This window comes from Patiria miniata, unplaced genomic scaffold (assembly GCF_015706575.1).
Source record: "Patiria miniata isolate m_02_andy unplaced genomic scaffold, ASM1570657v1 HiC_scaffold_28, whole genome shotgun sequence".
NCBI classification, from domain to species: domain Eukaryota; kingdom Metazoa; phylum Echinodermata; class Asteroidea; order Valvatida; family Asterinidae; genus Patiria; species Patiria miniata.
The window spans coordinates 4,039,409-4,060,594 of record NW_024037067.1 but is presented as its reverse complement, the minus strand read 5'-3'; the positions used below and the strand labels follow the sequence as shown (position 1 = coordinate 4,060,594).

The 21,186-nt window shown below is 38.5% G+C and overlaps 1 protein-coding gene across 1 annotated transcript in view; it reads left to right on the top strand.

Annotated features, from left to right (window-relative positions):
• The window catches only part of LOC119735067 (netrin-1-like), a 45,665-nt gene that overhangs the window by 23,497 nt on the left and 982 nt on the right, over positions 1–21,186 (top strand). Inside the window, exons 2-4 of the mRNA XM_038208759.1 lie at positions 1,944–2,132; positions 18,291–18,440; positions 19,631–19,681. Coding sequence (XP_038064687.1) covers positions 1,944–2,132; positions 18,291–18,440; positions 19,631–19,681 — 390 coding nt within the window. The remainder of the gene's footprint in view (positions 1–1,943; positions 2,133–18,290; positions 18,441–19,630; positions 19,682–21,186) is intronic.

Below are 21,186 nucleotides of genomic sequence, written 5' to 3'. Positions count from 1 at the left end.
ATGTATATATATAATGTTGAAACTTATTCACAAAACAGACTGAACATTCATTTTCAAGACAACTGAGGATCAGAATTTATACTGTGAGAAACATTTCAATTACATCATGGCCTTAGCTGACACAACATTTGAAAATACATGTAATGTGGTACTGAAGTGACACCTGCTTTTTTCGAGCCCTGCCAGTCACTCACACTTGGCGTGTGATTCAGTTACCTTCAGACAACCCTCCAGAACCAAAGTTTGGAAAACAATCCCCACACAGCCCACGAAAAGGGAGTAGTACACCAAAAATGTACCCCATACTCTGTCAAAACAAAGCAACACCCATGCAGCAGAACCACAACCTGAGATTTAAGGAAAGTGTCAGAGAACTTTTCCTTTTCTCAGGAATGAAACATCAAACTCTCTTATTTTAAATCCCGTCCCTCTTCAATAGAAGGAGAAACGAAGATACCTCAGGGCGATGGTAACTCGACCCTCCCCGGCCTAATCCTCCCAACGACTGAGCTCACTGCCGCTAAAAAGTGCAGCGGGGTAGTTTGTTTCGTTTTCCCTTCCCTTCACGGACATTGTTAGCTTGAAACACTTTTTGGATTTAGACGGGACTGCAAAGAAAGACAAGGGCTCCTTTATAAGGATGCAGTTGAAAGGCTTGTTGGATTGAGACGCTGTTATTATTGTATCTTATCCAGAAAAGGACAGACATTTAGCTGTCTCTGTGAGGGTCTTAGAGTAGAGCAGCTAGCCTTCTCTTCAAGTTTATTCCCTGGAGTACGTTTGAATTCTTACTTCAGGAATCTATACCCAGATTTGCCCCTTCGCAGTGTCGCGTTTGGATTAGTATCACTCAAGAGGAACTAAAGCCGACAAATAAGAGAATAATGTGTTATAATCTGAAATAATCTGGTACTTTGCAGTTACGAAAATCCTCAGAAAAAGTATTTGCGTGGCTGCAAAAATATAAAAAGAATAAGTATTGACAAATTTACGTAAGCTGATTTCCAAGTCTTATCCGAACAAACTATGGGATATGCTGAAGAGGGTAGTGCCCCAAAAGTTTTGGTACGAGTGAGGGTGTGAAATGTATTTAACATACATGCTTTTATTGTTTTTCAGCAGCCAATTTTGATGTTTTTGTTTGGTTGGAAAAATAATAATATTTTGTTAAGGAAAGGCAACAGACTATAAATGTGTACTTTGAAAAGTAGGCACGTAAATAAAATGCATTTAAAAAAAGGAGTAAGATGGAAAGTTCAAATATTGTTAAATACACTTCAAGTTGTAATGGTCTCCGATTCATATGGGAAAATGACTCAACTCTTCCAAAACGCATTTCAAATTGAACAATTTCTCTTTCTGTGAAAATCACACCGTGACGATTTCCTATTCACATTACAGCGCAACATGATCCCACTCGACTGTGCCTTCGAATTTCCTTTGCCTGGTTGGACAAGTCCAACATCCCGGGAACATAATTTGCTCCAATAAAATCACCAGTGTGTGATTATTTGAGGTTCCAAAAATACAATTGATACCCCACTGTTGTTTTCTTAAGTTTTTACGATTAAATTAAAGTAGAAAAGAAACACTTTTTTCAACAATTTCTACAAAGTGTCAAAAAAAACATTAAAATCTTTTTACATTTAGCCTTTGTGACTTTGTGTACAAGTGCCTTGCATCAGTGGCAAAGAGAAAGAGACAGACATTTGTGCGCCATGTTTGTCATAGTTGTAGTTAGGCCTCAGAAAGTCAATCACAAGTCATCCAGTCTGACACATTCTTTTTCTGTCCATATTCATGACCTGATGACTGGGGATTGAAAGTTGAGATTGACTTGTGATTGACTTGACTATGGCTTGAGTACTTCTGAGGAGAACATCGTGAAAATGCATTAAATCAGCCATAATTGAATTTTTTATCATGTTTCCATGCATATACAGCCTGCAACTGCAACCTGCACGCTCGCAAGTGCCGCTTCAACATGGAGCTGTACAAGCTGTCTGGACGCAAGAGCGGCGGGGTCTGCCTGAACTGCAGGCACAACACGGCGGGACGCTACTGCCACTACTGCAAGGAGGGGTTCTACAGAGACGAAGCCAAGCCCGTCACGCATCGCAAGGCTTGCAAAGGTAGGATCCCAATCCCTTGAGTCTGGACACGTGATCTCACAAGGCCCCTTCAATGGAGAAATCAATGTTCACACTGATGTGCAAAGCAACTGCACCGTGACGGATTAACAGTAGCTATAACAATGCTTTCGCCATTGAAGGGGGCCTTCGTGATGAAATTGACAGTGTGCCTGGATTGCTCTATAAATAAAGTTATCATAGAGAGGGGTAAAGCATTAACAACTCTAGTGCAGAAAAAAAAACATGCAGAATGACATGAGGTCAATTCTAGTCAATCTCTGAAAAACAAAAACGTTTCATAAGACACAATGAATAGAGTTTCCTGCATCACATAAAGCATCTGAGGAAATGTGGCTATTTTTTTTTTTCAATGTTCATCACCCATGCTGTAAATGTGGATACAAGTGGCTTCCTCAGTTGTCAGCCCTTATTTGTAAATTATTGGTCAATTTTTTCTTCAGCATCTATCCACCATGGATAGCACTGATGAAACCAGACGTTTGGAAATTAGGGAGAGAAGAAGGCAAAAGATGGCTATTTTTTCAGTCTGTGGTCATAGTGCCAGTCAAGATTAGTTGGTGGTCATAACAATATTATAGCTTGCATAGGCCAAACAAAACAAACCCCCTACTTTTTGATGTCTTTTTTCCCATAGTAGAACCATATAAATTGATAGCCACTGTAACAGCACAAATTGCAGTGTTCTGCCAGAACTTAAAGGGAATATACAACATTTGCAAACATCGAAAAATAAAACTATCAAGTTTTTGCGAAATACCTTAACAGGATGTTGGTAAATGACAGTCTAAAGCATCCTGTAAAATTATGGCACCTGGTATACTGTCATTTTCAAGAAAAGTGGTATTTTTGTATCAATTTCCAACGCTGATCGGCCGATCAGCGTTGGAAACAACTGGCTTTTTTTCAAATACTGGCCCCAATTGACCATTGCACTTGTTTGCAATCGATTACAAACCTATAAACGGGTACGAGCCAGCTAGACTGGTTCCCTGACCTTACAATTCCCCCAATGTATGTAAACTGCTCTGTTTCTTCTTATATGGAGTCAGGGAACCAGACTACAGGAAAATGATCGTTTTTCTTGGTTTTTATAGCATTTTCGAACCCAAAACCTCCAAAAAGTTAGTGTAACTATATTTGCTTTATATTTCCAACCCCCCAATTCCACCCATTTCTGAAAATTACAGCAAAAGCAAATGATGTATATTCCCTTTAAAGGTTAAAGGACGCTGCACTAATTTTTCAAACTCTATTTACTACAGGCCAGTGCTGACAGCATTTACGTACATTTCATCACCTTGTGCCCAAAACCCAAGTTTTTGCAGGTTTGGGGTAATCCTGACACCCCCAACTGGGAGTGTTTTGTGGGTGGGTGTGTACCTTGCTTGCTTGCATTAGAAGTAGCCAGTGGGGGGGGGGGGGGGGGGTATACACACAGGGCACAAATACTCTCCGGTCAGCCTGCCCTTGAACTGGCCTAACTTTTGGGGCTTTTTTGGTAGGCCTACACTTCCGGAAAAAAGTACTTTGATTTTGTTTCAATTTTGTTATTCCCCAACCCGACCCAACGCACTTGAAGTAAATGACCTTTCTTAATGAAAGCTAACCTTGAGTAGCAGTAGCACTCGTTTTTCTCAAACTAATTGATGTTATCTGCAAGTTTTCTACCACAAAGGTCTGAAATGTTTTTCCAGCTGTCAGAACGGTTTTGAAATAACTGCTTCACAGTTCATCACAAGACTTGTTATTAATGAATGCCATGTTTCAGTCTGACTCACTTCCAGATGCAAAAGATGACCTGGTTACTTTTATTTCTAGGAACATTTTAATCAACAACATGAAAGTGTCGCTAACAATTTATCATTCAAGTTTAATCCCCCATCTGTCAAGGTCAATTAAAGGAAACTTCTATTACTCTGCTTGCTGAAAAAAAAACTGATTTAATTCTTTATATCCACAAGTTATATCATGTAGGCATTAAGTTGACTTCCACTGGGTAATTATTCGAAACAGATTAGCAAAATTCCATCATTACGAATAACACCCTTGGGGAAATCCATACCAATCATCTGTCATGAAAGTTGGATGATAACTGATAAATTAATCCCTTCAGGGAAGCCTTGATGTAGTTTTGAAAAAAACAAGTCCCATGGGTTGCACTGACTAGTTGTGACATCATAGTCATACCATGCTGTATGGGGTCCGTGCACAAGTACCCCCTCAACGGTTACAAAGGGAGAGTTGGGGGAGACCACTCGGAGCGACAGTCAAACGCATTTCCAAACTCCTGATGCTTGTGCGAGATGCTGTGACTAAGTGCACATTCAGAATTTTATAAAGTCATTTTTTTGTGCTGTATGTGCACACAGTGTGTCACAGATAGAGGGCTCTTAATTCCTCGCGCACGGAGCCCAGAACCTTAATTTTACATTTTTCATATCTCTGTCAATTTTTTTTTTGTATGTCAAACCATGAAGATTTATCAAGCATCACGCCAGTTAAGAAAAGGGAACTTATTACACTAGTTATATATGCTTTCAACATTGACAGCACCCATAATGTAGATAAATATTGAATACATTTTTGGCAACATTTGGTGTATCCAGCTATTGGACCCGGGAAGGGGGCAAAGTGGGTACATTTTCTGAAAAAGTGGCCCCAAAATGTTTTGTTGTTGTTAACAAGTGTTTCTTTTGAGTTCAAGCAGATCTAAGACATTGCCGTACAAATGTAATCATTCATCCACTTTGCTTTTGCATCAGTACATGTGCATTTTACTGTAACAAGCTTGATTGGAAATACCGGTATCTCGCAAGCTGCGGGCCAACAAATTCGTGTTCATGCATGAGTCACGTGATTGTGCCTTGTAATTTCTGGAAGGAGTAATTTTTTGAGTAAAAAAAAAACAGTTTGGTCATGGGACATGTTGGGGTGGGCTACTGATACTTTTGACAAAGTCTGGTTGAAATTGGTCAAAATATGTAGGAGTAATAGACAGTGTCAACGTTGTTACTAACTAACGGACTAACGGAGAGACATGATGATTTGTTGAGCTGCAGTCCCGCAGCTAGAAATTGATAAAAGACTGTACTTTAGTGACAGTCTTGACCTTTTGCATAGGAAATGGTTCCTACGTGTGTACATATATAGCGTCTTGGTTGCAGGTGTCTGACTTCTTGAATGAGTGCCAAACAGGAGGGGATGCATGTTAATGCCCGACACCACATTGCTATCATTTCCTACCTAGCAAATTACCTGAAAAAGAGATCCTATAAAAGTTCACGTCTCTCGGTTTCGCAAACAAGAAGAAGGTGCAGGATCTAATTAACTGGTTACACTCCAGAAGCTAATGAGAATAAACAGAAAACATGTGTACCTTGTTTCCTTTACAAGTTCAATCAGGATTTTGACACGCGAGGCATTTCCAAAATATGACTGCAGAAAAATATATAATTGATTATCAAAAATTAACAGCAAGCTGTCTCTTAGGTTTCAATGAGAAATGAACAGTGTTAAAACGATAAATATATCTTCATTTTCTTGCAATTGCAGTGTAATTTACTAGCTTAACCCATGGCAGTGTCTGTTTGTATCCAAGGAAGGGACTAAAGGGCACACAATCACCAACACGTAACACACCACATGCATTGAACCACGCACAGTACAGGGGAAAAAGATACTGTAACCACCTGTGTGATCCGGTGTGGGGATCAGGCCTGTTGCAAAGTGGGGGGGGGGGGGGGGGCAGACAGCCCCCCCCCCCCCACAATCGGCAAAAACCATAAACCTAAAGAATATCTACGATTGTGGTGTGCCCCCAAAGCTTGCACTGTCCCCCCCCCCCATGCCCGAAGCTGGTGACGGTGACGGTGCTGGTGGGGATGTTTTTTAATAGGCATGTTCATGTCCCAAACAGCCCAAACTTGGAGCAATATCTGACAACTGAACTTGGCATGTACCTGAAGCGTGGATTGCCCATGTGTTAAGTACAGGCCTACACCAGGAACAGAAGTTAACAGATCTACCTGTACACAGAGCTCAATTGTATCATGCAAATAGCCTGCCCTCCCAAGTGGTCTCTCTTTGAAGGAGTCTCTCTTTGAAGGGACCGCACACAACTTCCCCTAGAGGTTTTGCCTGCCAGAGATACTCAGGAATTCCTCCAGAGGCCTTATATTTACTACAATCCTTGGGCAAAGAGAAAGGAATCGAGATCACACAAGAAGCTCATGTCATGACACTTGAACGATGAGAGAATGGGGGATTAAGATTTTGATTTGTTTTTTAAGAGAATGATCTGAGCGTTCGATCATTTTTTTTCCCCTCTGTCAGATTGACCATGCTTTCATCATCAAATATATCTTGGCTGCATGTATGATGTACCGTTCAGGCCATTTCTTTTCTTCAAATAGAAAAGTCTTTCAGAAGTTGAGTCAGTGAGAAAGGTCCAGACTTATACTACCTTTCCTGGAGCTAGTTATTCAAGTATTCACAAATTTCTCACCCCCCCCCCAAAAAAAAAAACTCATTGTGTTGAGTTCACAATCATATGCCAATTATTCTGTAACTTGACCATGTGGGGCAATAAAAAAAAAGCCACCCATTCCTCTGTAACAATTAATTTTAATTAAACTTTAATACGGAAAGCTCTGTGGGAATGAAATGCAGTTAAGCATAAAATTGTACTTCATCTGAAAGCCATCTTGTTATAGGCGGCAACAAGCCCCCTCCCCCTTCCCATCCCCATCTTAAAACTTTTCCAAAATCTGGAACATTTCAGAATTGTTGGCTTGCGTACTTCCTAGCTCCCACTCATCGAAACTAATTACATTTCACTCGTCAGCAAAGATTAGCAGAACATTACCTCTTCCCCTCCCCTAAAACAACAAATTATTCTCTCTAATTGATTCCTCTGAAAGTATGGGAATGCTGTACTTTTTTTAAGGTCGAAAGATGACTGATCTTCAGATCTCGTGGGAGTTTTGCTGACTTCTCGTTTTCCGCTCTTAATTTAACATTGAGAATAAGAGGAAGTCGATTTCAATAAGATAAACTAGTTTTGATAAGATTTACTTTCGGAATTACAGAATGTTTGAACATGGGTAATTAACCGATGTGGCATTTTGGCACATTGTTGGCACCTCAAGCATTACTGGGAAGGTGATTCAACTAAACAAATTAACTTCAAGTATGAAAGTTTGGAGTCGGATGTGAATATCGTTTCCCGCTCTTAATTTAACATTGAGAATAAGAGGAAGTCGATTTCAATAAGGTAAACTAGTTTTGATAAGATTTACTTTCGGAATCGCAGAATGTTTGAACATGGGTAATTAACCGATGTCGCATTTTGGCACATTGTTGGCACCTCTAACACTACTGTTTAGGTGATTCAACTAAACGAATTAACTTCAAGTATGAAAGTTCGGAGTCGGATGTGAATAATGTCAGTGATGCATTTATGAAAACCAGTGCCACTCACAGCTGTGTAATTACATTTGAAAGCACGTAATCAAAAGTCCTCACAATTCATCAAGGGCGGATCCAGAGAGGTTACTGCCTGTATGGGGGGGGGGGGGGAGCGGATCGTGTGCCGTGGGGGCAGAAGGGCTCTAAAACTGGTCACTGCCGGGGGTGCCCACTCTGCAACCCCCTGGATCCCCCCCCCCCCCCCCCCCTCTGGTCATTCAAGTTACTAGTTCAAAATAATTTAGTGGAGGGCAAAACAATTACTGTAATTCCCAAAAGTGGAAATTCAGTCTTTTGATTGAATTATAAAGGCCGCCTTGTTAATCTCCCTCTTTTCATTATTTTTTTTCGGTCTTACAGAGTAAATTTCTAATCTACAATTTCAGGGAGTGATTTCACCCTTTCATAACAAGAGAACATCTCTCCAATTTAAAAAAAATGCATCTAAAGTAAGACCAGTTTTTGCTTAAAAATGCACAAAATTTAGTAAATTGTAGTGCTTCTTGCGTCATTGTATGTGTGTGAAGTCAATCTGTTGTCACTTCTCCGTAGCTGAATCAGTTCCACCTCCACACAGCATTCCAAAAGATGACTCCACGTATTTGCACTTCCCGTGGTTGTTTGCACAGCAAACATATGAATTTCATGGTCAGGGAGTTTCACACATCCCCAAGTTTGCTTTTTCAGACGTTCGGTAGCGCTCAGCAGTCTAACTCTTGCTTAACTCGGGGTAAGGGGTTTTTTTTGTTCGTGCTCTCTGCAGGGGGTTCTGCTGGTGCCAAACCTGGTGCCAACTTTCTAAGCACGGATGTTGAAATGGGGCAGAACCGGGCGTGAAACCCAAACAGGTCTCGTGGGGCGGGAATCACGGAGGGGGTGCTGATGCCACAAATTACGAACAAAACAAAGCAAATATATTTATGCTCAACAGTTCAAGAGTGTTTCATTTAAGGAAATCTTGTGCATTTTCTAAGGTACAAACACTTGGACTTTTTCAGGAGTCAATATTGCGGAAGCCAAACGGAACTCGTGGGGAGAAAGTCACTGAGGCGGTCCATTCTCACAGCTACTTTAACAAATCAAACATGTTTCATTTTTTTGGGGTACAAATTCCCAGTGGATCTGAAACTCCAGGAGATGTTGCATCAATGTGTGGTGTCATTCTTTGAGCCTTTGAATCAAACTTATGTATGAGAGGGTGTGAATTTTAAACAAAACTCTTGGTTGCTATTAATGTTTTCAGGAAACACTGAAATTCAATTCTCCGAGCTTAAACAAAACTCTTGGTTGATATTAACGTTTTCAGGAAACACTGATTTCAATTAAAGAATCTCCCAGCTTGCAAAATGAACCAGTACAGTGCCTGAAAAGAAAGCATTGTAAACAGTTTTATTGAGATTCATTGCGAAATACATAACGTTTCATGTATTAATGTCGGCCTTTTTTTTTCATGTGGTTAAATGAAGCAGTTGTATGTAATATCCGGACGCCTAGCATGGTGCCATGAATGGGTTGTCTGAATAACACCAAAGTTGCCAGTCGACAAATTTGAAAAGAAAAGGAAAAACCAGAATAACAATCCATTGACTGATGGATAATATTGCCAGTGTGCACTATGGTGTACCTCTCAGCCGGTGCGCAGTCAAGTAAAGAGAAAATTTGTACAAATCCTGTTTCTTCTACCGATGAAACACAGAGAAAGAACTCCAACTGCTCACTAAAGAAGAATTACACGTGTTTTCCTTGACCTTAGTTGCCTCACAAAGACCTCTGATTCACCTGACTCTTTTCCTGCAAAACATACAACCATTACGCACTTTTTCGAGATGAAAATCCCCATACATAACGCCGGGATAATAGCCCATTCTCCAACTGACACAAATCCAATAATGTATTGTGACACAAAATCAGAAAACCGCATTCAAACTCAGTGATCCAAAATGAACAATATCAACACTACAAAGTCATATACATGAAACCTGAACAACAGAATTTCTTTGGGAAATTATTTTCCCTCGGGCCAAAAAGTCGGCCAGACGTTTTTCTTACAAACCCTTTGTACAAAGCTTTTTTATTTAAAGATCAATATATGAACAATTTTCCAGTTAAAGAAAAATCAATCTTGATTGATTAATTTGATAAAGTAGAATGATGTTTGCATTTCTCAAATGATATTGATGACATTGATAGAGTAGGTGCTTTTTTTAGTATTTTTTTTCTTAGAGTTGACAGACCTGAATGCCACACTTGAGTTGAACGTAACCCTGCTAAAAGATAATCAAGTTTGCTTGGTCACTCATCGCATAATTCAATAACACGCCAGACTCCACATCTGAGGTGAAAAAAATGTATATATTCTGTGAAAATGTATTTTGCTTAAATTGAATGAGCACTTAGCCAAATCTGCTTTCTTTGTCGCTGATTGAATTTGGCGGAGTGTTAATGGAATTGGGAGGAATCCAATATTTGGCCTAATTCAATAACGGTAGCATTCCTAGAAAGTAAAATAAAATGTCAGAAAAAAAACAGGCACTAACATGTACATTGGATTTAGTCTGCGCTACTGTGGAAGAAGAATGGAAAAATGGGTGCATGTAACTTGAGGAGTCTGTGGGTTTTATTTTTCTCTCGAAATTCGTCTTCGTCTCTTGATTTGGCAGTCAACTCGCCTCAAAATAATTTTCATCTAAATGTTCAACCAAAGGGGATTATATGCTAAAGTTTGTCTTCACGTATATAATTTGATATTCTGAAAGGTGAAACATGGACTTATATTTAGGTTCAAAGTTCCAGGCCTAAACCTTCCTGAAACCGAAGCTGCAGATGAACCCTAGATTAAAAAAAAACCCTATTTATTATTCAGAGAATCATCTGGAATCCCTTGTTACTTCGAAGAAATGACACTTGCTCATATTTAAGAGAATAATGCATGGGCCCTGGGACAGCTTATGAATTTCAATGAAGCTGACACATTTTGTGTGTGTGAGTATGCCTTGCGTGACCCAAATTTCTTAGAATTTGAAATTAGATTGATGGAATTTGCAGCACGGTGATGTAAATTTAATACGGTTGTTACACTTTGCAAGTAACTTTATAAGCACATTACATTTAGTGTTTTTTCTATTAAAAAAAAAACACAAAGGGAAACTGACTAGTTGTGAGAAAAAAAATCACAAGCTTGCTCTGGGTGGACTCGAACCCAAGACCTCTTGCTTACTTGTGTAGACATTTTAACCATTTAGCAGCGGGTACTACAGTCGTGTTGTTGAAGGGCAAAATCCCAAATTCGTTTTCAATGCTCCAGTGCGAAATTTCCCCAAAAGTATGTAGTTGGGAGTTTGTTGTTTGTTGTTGTCATCGTCAGTGTTGTTGTTGGTTTTTTTATGTGAGGGGGGTTCTTTGTTCCTTTTTTTTAAGGGAGGGGGAGGTCTCCCACAGATTCCTAGTATATCCTGAGGACATAGCATTATAAAAGCAAGAAGCTGAATATTCGGAAAATATATTAACCGGGATCTGTCTACATAGCGAGACACGTGTTAGTAGGTCATGCCTGGCAAGCTTTCACGAAGAATCTTTCAGTAGCCATCAGATGGATGATGCTACTCATGCGTTGAAGATAAAGTAGCAATCTGCCCATAGTGTCCCCATCCACATTGATTATTCAAAGCGGCATGTTCTGAAGTGTCTCCCTCCGGGCGGCGAAAAGTCCAGGAATATTATAAGGGAGATGAGAAACAGAGGTGGAAAGCTAACTTGGGAATATGGCCGAGTTTATAGATGGCAGTTACTGGAAGTGACTCAAATGACTTCCCATTCAGACTGCACGTAAGTGGTGATCAGTCGTGTTAGTCAGGCTGATACTGGTACTGGCAGCATAGATAAGTAGAATTTTAATGAGTAACTAGTGTTGGAAATTTGTTCAAAACACCAACTGTGGTTACATGTTAGTCGGCCAGCAATATGTTATCATATTAGCAGCGTTCTCTAATTATAGATTCTGGCTGGCGGCCAATCCACGAAAACCTGTTTCTCAGTTGAATTAATTGCAGGCTATACATGTAAACTGGGGTGGAGGAGTGGATTTTGTTGTTAAATGAAAAAATAAATTATCTTCTATTGAAGATTTAGCAATCTATTTTTATATAGCCCCCATTTAACAATTGTTCACATAGAAGTACATGGGAATTGCAAGTACATGTACATTTTTCTTTCAAAGTTTAGACTTTGTACTAGGTCAAATGCAACTTTAGTCAGCAGTGTTCGGTCTGGTGATCCATTGTATGATGTATGACGCATCCACTGCCCCTGGGTACCAGACATAAGCCTCAAACCGTGTCTGAAGCCAAGGAATGCCAGTGGGCATAATTGTTAGTGGTTCTCACGAGAGTGCTAAAAAAGTCAAAAGAAAAAATTATTCTCCCAGGTGAAAGAGCACATTTGAGAGGACACCTGTTTTTAAAGTCTTTGCATTCTGTGTGGGAAACAAAACAAAAAAATCAAACAATTTGACATTCCTGTACAAAACTTCATTAATTGATATCTGCATAAACCCTCAAGAAAGTAAGATTTAAAGCTTTGCATGTTGGAGAATCAGTGAATCATAGTGCTTTTGATTCAAGACGTTTTTGAGGTAGCAGAATATGACAGATTCTTACAGCCCAAAATTACGTTGACAGAATTGAATAATGTTTCTAACATTTGAAAAGGACACAATTCTGTACACTCTTTATCCCTTCAGCATACACTACTTAAGGGTTAAGCTTGAAAAAATGCAGGCTTTAAATAATAGCCAGTTATCACTTCAAATTTGCAGCATGTGCGTAATCAATCAATGCCATGCAATGGAATGACATCAATCATGTCACTTTAACACTCGCTCAAATGAACTGTTAAATTTACACTAAAGTTTGGTCCATCCAAAAGACAACAATTTGCAAAGATGGAGACCTTTTCTCTAAGTGTCTCCAACTCTCCATTGTGAAGTCTTCACCCCTGCACAAACACATGGGAGGCCAGTCAAAAACCTGCCAAATACCGGGCAAATTATACCCCCAATTTACTGCGTCACGCTCAAGGTGTTTTTCACAACCGTTCCCCTAGTGCAGGGAATATTTTAACAACTGCCCCCAGTGGAGGGAATATTTTAGCAAGTTCACAGGGCCTGTTGAGAACAGCTGCAGCGTGACCAGAATTTACTGTCTGTAGTTTTGCCCCTTGACTGCCTGCCTTGAGCCCCCACTAGGGACAGTGTGTTGAAAACTTCTTCCTCCAAAATTCTGTTTGAAACATGACTTCTTTTCCTATTATTAATGTAATAAAACTCGAGCAATTTGAACATACCCCAGGTACATGTACATGGATTATTAATTTTTGTATTTATTCTTTAGTTTCATACTTTCTGGTGAAGAAACCAAGGATTTCTCAAAGGTGCTCATGTCAGAGGCCCAAAGACAAGATGAACATTGTCGGTGCTGTCTTCTCACAGTCTTCTTATTTGTACAAGATTTCCAATTTTTCATTTGTCAGGAACTTTGGTCCAAAATGCTAGCTAGCTTACTACTAGCCTGCTGAACTTTTACAGTGACTGTTTGCTGAACTTTCTTCCTGCATTCCTTGCCCAGGATCAACCCTTGCATATTTCACCCCAGGGATGCCTCAGATATTTGATATTTCTTTTCATCTGGATGCAAATAAATTTCCTACCAGAGTGTTTCTGACGCCTCACATCTGTCTCTGGTGGAATATATAAAGAGGTATTTAGACAATGATGTTGAGCAGATATAGTCAGCAGATTTTCAAGAGATCTATTGAAGTTTTCTCAAGTTCTTGTTAAACTGAGGTTTGTTTCTTGTTTTACTTTGACTGAAGTTTCATAATGAATAGATATAACATGATTTGAAACCAACTGTTAAGATCTATAAGTTCATGTAGTTTGAAGGAGAAATAAAAGTTTTGGTCAGTGGTAGTTGGCAGCCATTTTTGGTATAGTTTCACTAGTGATACCTGTGAGTTAACCCATTGGAATTTGTACTACGTTGTATTACATTGTATTACATGTACATTGTCTTACATTGTACTACATTGTATTACATTGTATTACATTGCATTACATTGTCTTACATTGTATTACATTGTATTACATTGTATTACATTGTCTTACATTGTATTACATTGTATTACATTGTATTACATTGTATTTATTCCCTGATGAATCCATACAGTGCTGATCAGTACATGAAGTAACAGGCAGGGCAGGTTTGGACAGTACTGAGCCCTAAGGCAATAACTTGAAGTGAAAAACCTATTCAAATTTTTATATGGGTTTAATATTTGTATTTTGAAAATCAATCAATGATGGGAAACATTTCCTTTTAGTGCACAGCATGCATGGCAACCGATGGCCTTTAAAGCCAAATATGATGGATCACATAGTAACATGCAGCTGCCAATGAAATGTCTTTGTCTGAACATTTCCACAGTTTGGAAATTGAATTAGCTAAAGAATACATTCAAAACAAAGTCTGCCATATGACTGTGCCCTTGGAGTAAACTTTTTGCCAAAAAAAAAGGTCTTCAAGATTTTTCCCCTGCAGCGAATTCGTAGATATTCATTTCATCTGGAAATGTCCAAACGTTTTAAATACTTAATTTGATACGCATCTGCTCAATATCAGAAAAAGCTGGGGAAAATAGCCATAAAACGATTACAAACTTTTATCTTGGTCTCCGAGGTCTGATAAAATTAGTCAATTTGATACCCGCAAAAATCCCTTGGGCAATAAATGGACTGGCACCTTTCAACTGAAAAACAATCCAGTGAATAATAACTTGAAAATGCCTGTGAAAGAAAGAAATTCAAAAAGAGACAGCTATTTTGAGGCAAATACTAGACATTTTAATGGTCTTCTAAAAAAAATAAAATGAGTATCCAGTGAGCTGTCATTTGAAGTGCCCAAACTTTTAGATGTAAGATAAGATTTTGAGTGTAGAGTGTGAAAGAAAAAAACATACACGTAAGTGTCTGTTTTGTAATTCAACCAATTAGTCCTTGCCTACAACCATACTGCATACAATCATGTTGCCTATGTTGCCTACAACCATGTTGCCTACAACCATACTGCCAGGCTACAACCATACTGCCTACAACTATACTGCCTACAACCATACTGCCTACAACTATACTGCCTACAACCATACTGCCTACAACTGCGCCCTGCCTGTTGCTCCCTGTATAGGCCTACTGCCTGAAACCACCTCATGGTTTTATGGAGTAATCAGGGATTAAATACACTGTATTACAGGTACTTATGGATTTAGTCTCCAAAATTTATTGGTGTAGTTCAGCAGTGGCCATGTTTTTGCGCAATGTGCATTGTGAAGTTGATTGAATGGAAAGAAAAAAATACCAGAGGCATTGTAAAGAATTGTTTCCTTTTTGAAATTCGACGAAACTGAATCCTGCTTCAAACAGCAGGCAAAGGAATTCCCCACTGTGTCACCTGTGTCTACTAGCATCCGATATGCCAAGAATAATTTGAGAAGTGGTCTAACTGTCCCAAAGTAAAACCTGGTAGCAATTGACAGCATTTACTGAAGCAATAAAAACCACCTTTTTCTAAATGTGGAAAAGTTATGGTGGGGGGAAACGACAGTCTTAGCTGAAGTTCACTAGCAAGGGGATTGTCTTTCATTGAGACATTGCAGTGTATTTGTTTGTTTGGGGTTTTTTTCATGCTCTTTGGTTTACTTTTTTTACTTTTTGTTTTGGGAAACGACAGATCCGTCTTGCGGGTAGACAGTTATCGATACTGATTGTGAGGTGGGAACCATCTTACTCCATGAAAAACGGATCTATTTTTGGGCTGCTATAAGTAAAGTATTCATTCAATAGCTAAACGTGGGCCAATTATTTTTCAGACGATGTCTATTTCAAAAGTAAATATAACTTTTGTATTGCTAGAAAAATAGCAATTTTAGTCTTTTTTTCGGGACAAAACTCAAAAGATGCAGCTTAAAAGGATTAAGAGTCTGACAGTTTCTTTAAATATCATCAGATTACTCTGTCGAGCTCACAACATTTTCCTGTTATCCAAGTCTTTTGTGAGAGAAAAAACAGACACTAACAATTGGATGGACCCTGCACTATAGGATTGGAGGCTCAGGGTATGCCCGGAGATTTGTCTCAAGAGAAATACATCAACCATGATTTGCAAAAATTGCCTCACACCTCTTATTCTATGTCTGAATCATGCTACACTCGGGTAGTGTGGAGTTTGTCAGACATAGTCTGGTAAACATGTTTTTCAGTCTGCTTTTTGAAGAGGAGGCAATTTTGAAAAGGGACCTCTTTTGCGAATGGTTCTGAATTTTTATTTCCACTTGAAAGATGAAGAGGTCTTTTTTAAGTTCACAGAGAAAAAAAAATTCCAAGTTTCTGCGGGGAAATTTTTGAAGTACCTTTGAGTACTGAATATTTCTATTTCTGGTTTTGAGGAGTAAATGCAAACAATTGAGGACCTTGGTCCGAAATCTTAACGTGTCATTCCCGAGAGACTGGGAAATTGTGACAGGCGTGTAAGCTGTTTTTAGTCTATCAAAATTAGTGATTGAAGATGAACAGAAAATGTCACTGACCATGCATGCATCAGGATATTATGAGGAGAGGTGGGGATCTGACTGCCCCCTATTGGTCGTTCTTGTCAGCAAATCTGATGGATCTGATGGAGGGAGGACAGCTTATTTTTAATTCAAGCCATGCACAAATGGGCTCTGCATTCGGCATGTACTTTTTCACGAAAAGTTAACCAATCAGATGACATGGAAGGCAGACTCATTCATCAGTGTGTTTAGCAACCAATACAATTTCACTCAGGCTTCTCATGTCTACCCAATCAGTGCCAATTTGCATCTGCCTTTAATTATAGTCCACGTATCAATAGGAAGTGCCAAGGTTGAGCCGGGAAGTTAAGGATTTAGCTGGGAAATTATCACAACTTTCACAGAATCTTAAGTAGAATATTTAAAAACGGGTAAAAATATATAAAAAGGATGGTGTCTGAAAAAAATGTGTTTTGTTCAAGACTTCTACTGTAAATATGGCTAAGAAGGCTGACATTTATCTCTAGTTTCTTTGGCAGTACATGAGTGAGAGTATTTCTATTTCCCCTGGATAGGATGTTATAGTCCCTCAAAGGTTACCCCTAACTAATGCTGGCACCCATTTATACTTCCTGGGTGGAGAGGGACAAATAGGTGTAAAGCAGATTGCCTATGGACACAGTGCATGACCGTCCACTGGATTTGAACCCCTGACCCTCTGATCATGAGTCACAAACCTACATGTGTATCCACTGGGCAACACTCCCAGTGCATGTGACTCTGAAAATCAGTTCAGCTAAATTTAAATTGAAGGAAACATGATAAAATGGCTACACACATCCTCCAAAAAGCAGATGTGTATCAGTGTCAAGGGCGTAGCATCTCTGGGGCACTTCAATTTGTTTACAACTTGGGTATCACACCCCAAGTTATCATACGGATATGAAAGGGTGCAGAGTTTTCTTATCTACAGCGTACGTGTACATGAACAACTTCTTTTAGGGAGAGAAATCTATGTCAAGTTGTCATGGACAGATTTAGGTTGAGGGAGCCCCTCATATAGCCAATGGAATTTTGGAGGCCAAGTTATCATGGCTGCCTGTACTACTTTGGGATGTACACTACCCAATTCCACATGGGGTAGGAGCATAGCCAGTAACTAAGAGTGATTGTGGTCACTTAAAAAAGCAGGTAGAGGAAGGGGTTTGGACCCAACTAGGTTATATTCAAACTTGGATGTAGCCATTTGCAGGCCTTCATAGTCTCCTTTCACATCCTGTTTGCTTTTGCCGTTAAATTTACCCTAAATGCAAATTCTATTAAAAAAAAAGGTTAAATATGGGTTTATGGGGTTCTGTACAGGGAAGATACATGGAGAGGTTTCAAATCTCAAAGCAGCTTTTCTGTGACAAACAAGTCTTTCCACACATGCTTAAATAAGACACAAAAAATCCAAGAATAACACACCGCCCAAAAATCTTGTTCCTTAGACTCCTAGGGAATTGCCCTTTTCACCTTAGAGGTTGGCACCCAACCGAAGTACGTAAAATGTCTTTCCGGAAACTAAAATGTTGTCTTTAGCCACAAATAGAAAGCTTGCGCATTTATATGTCATTAGGGCCCTCAGTATTAGTACGGCTTCGGGTAATGAGTTTAGTACATTGTGATGAGCAACAAAATGGCCAATATCGCCCTGGGTGTGTCTTGGGCAGTAGTCTGTCTGTCTGGGTGGTGTTTTGTTGGCAAGCCCTGCCTCAGTTAAGTGAAAAGAAGCTTTACTTAAAAAAAAACTACATCAGTGTTATTATACGGGGCAGAGCTTTATGACGCAGGCAAAGTGAAAAAAATTTGAGGTTACTAACCTTTTTTTTGGCAGTTATACAGTATTAAGGATAGTACATTCTAGATGTACATAATTTCAACTTGAAGAATTTTACAATGCATCTCAATATTCATGACAAAATACTGTAAGTTATGATGAGTCATTGGGTCATCGTTATAGAATTATGACAGTGTTATCATATTTCTTTTATTTGTACTTGATCAAATTGTTTCCTCTTTTCTATTTCACAGCTTGTAACTGCCACCCTGTGGGATCATCTGGCACGGTCTGCAACCAGACCACAGGCCAGTGTCCCTGCAAAGACGGCGTGACCGGACTAACATGTAACCGGTGCGCCAAGGGCTACCAGCAGAGCCGATCCACTGTTGCACCCTGCATAAGTAAGCTTTTCTTTTTTTGTTCAGTGTGGCCTTTCACTTTTTGGAGTTGCACTGCATGAAAAGCACCAGTTTTTACTAATTTCTAAAGTCATTTTGTTTGCACTCATCTTATTCATTCTAACCACATCAAAACTCCTGTACACATCATTTCTTCATTTTGTATACCATACCCTTAAAACTCTCTCTCGTTGTATGATATGGGAGTGATAACTTTTCAACCAATCCGTTATTGAGTCCTAAAACTTTCAGCCAATCAGACAGCATGTTAGGCAACTGATGAATATTCATAATTCCAGTCTTTATCTTTTATGATTTGTTATCATCTGCAGTAAACATAAATAATTAAGTAATTTTCACAGAAAGTACAATCATATAAGATGGGGGACCATTTCACATTTTTTGTTTGTGAAATGCGGCAGCATTTCATTCATTGCGATTTATTATTTTGTCACACGCCACAGATCACCGCGCAACATTGCAAGATCACTGCGCAATGCATGGCTGCTCATTCAGCAAATATTCTTAATGTTTACATGTATGTCCACCCATCGGATCCCAAACAGTGTTTCACAAAAACAAATTAGGATTCAACATTTTCTTTCCCTCATGAGAGTAAAATGAAATCCAATCGAGAACTTAAATTGAAAATCACAGAAACATGTGCCAAATGGGATACTACAATAAAAAATAAAGTACTCAAAATTGTGCTACATTTTTTATAAAGCTGGCCTTTTTGAATACGTACATGTATTTCTTACAGTCAAGATGATCATTTCCATGATCCATTGACAAATTTTCATCGTGGCCTGTAATGCTTTCGTTGACAGGCCAAATAAGTGAAAAAACTTGCAACACTCCCCCAAAAGAGAGTGATTTAGCTCAACAAGATGATATGAAAAGATAAATGTTGAACCCTGTGAATCACTGTTTTTCCTGGTCCATTTCCCCCATAGCCCTTGCCCAACCCAAACCATGCTGTAGAATTTTAAGACCCCAGTTTTCCCCTTAAAAAGTGTAAAATCATATTCATTTTTACGGTCTTTCTTATTGTTTTACACTTTAGTACGCAGATTGTAGATGGATCAGTGTATTTTATTACTGCAATTTTCGTCATTTTTATATTATTTTTTACTTTGCTTTTGGATTTACAAGCTGTGTGCTCATATTTTTGTTTATTTTGAAATCATCAGCTACTGTTGTGCCAAACCTAGATGGACAGGATCTTGAGTGGGGTCGTACTGGTAATTCTGGGAATATATATTTTTTTATTTTGGCCTTGCTCTTTCCGAGCATGGATGGATATCTTCCAAACAAGAATGAAATTATCTCTTTTCTTTTTCAGTTGCTCAAATTCTGTTAGAGAAATGTAGCTTTATTTCTCCCCTATACTTGCAAGAGATAGAAAAAAAAAATAGCTTTTAGTTAAAATGCTTGGAAGTTGGTATGAAACTTTTGCTTTTTCTTGCTGGTTTGATGTACTCTTCTTCCTTTTGTTGCTTTTGGTGATTTGTTGAAATCAAATTTCTGAAACAGACTGGTTGTTTAGTGGTGCTGTATTGTTAGTGCATCCATATTTTAGTTTATAAAACCCTCTCGTATGTGGTATACACTATGCTTTGTCTCATTAGTTATGCAAACTTAGCTTATAAATACAGTAGGCAAGATAACTTATGGTGTCTTTTCTTATAACCTTCAAAATAATGGTGTACATAGGAGCATAAAGGGAATTTAATCCATAGTTATATTGCTATCCATAGAGTTGATAACTGTTCCCTTAATAAAAGTCGCTCTGCTATACTATGAAGTATGAGATAGTGTGCAGAAGCATGTTGTTTCCATTTTCAAAATGTCCCACTGAGCATTTAAAATAATTTTAAAATAATTTTAATACTCTTTCCACCACCCAATATACTTAACTTCTCAATAGTGCCAAAAATGTATGTTCATGTAACCCTGCATGTTCAGTAGCAAAATCAAAACAACCGCTATATTTTTAACAACAAAATAAAAGTGATGTGGACACTGTTTGTTGAAATAAAAAAGTAGATTATTTTTAGCATTTTAAACCTTTACTATAGAAACGAAGAAATAGAATGTGAACGATTTGGGATTGTTATAATGCATTTTTTTTTATGATGAAAGTAATGGCAAATCAAAATTAACATGCTTATTAATTGACATCGGGATTAATACATTTAACCCAAAATAACAACGCATGGCAAAGCAGTAGTGCAGTGAAGTTAGAAAACTGCTAAATAATCGCAAATAATATTAATGCAAAATTAATGCTGCGGCCCACCTCAAAACATTCGAATGCAATATTAGCCACAGAAACTAAAAAAATATAATTGACAAAGAAATTGACTGGAGCGAGATATGAACCTTGTTCCTCCAGAATACAGTATTGGCATTCTACCAACTAAGCTATTCCTCAAACACATATGACCAGATAGCTCAGTTGATAAAGCACCAGTATGTTAGTTTAGGTTTTGGAGGTTCCAGCAATTTCTTTGCCCAACATAATACTTACTAAATATTTAGCCTAGTTAGTTTCATTTTATGATGAATTTTGATGATGATTAACCATATCAATAAAAAAATACTAAAATTGCGGGTATCAACGTGGTGTATTAATTTTTAAATTGCCTAAAGATCGTAAAAAAGCACCATGAGCCTCTTAGAAAACAAAACAATTCGCAAATGAAACTATTTTCAGAATGTCAGAGTAGAAGATGTTGATCTCCAG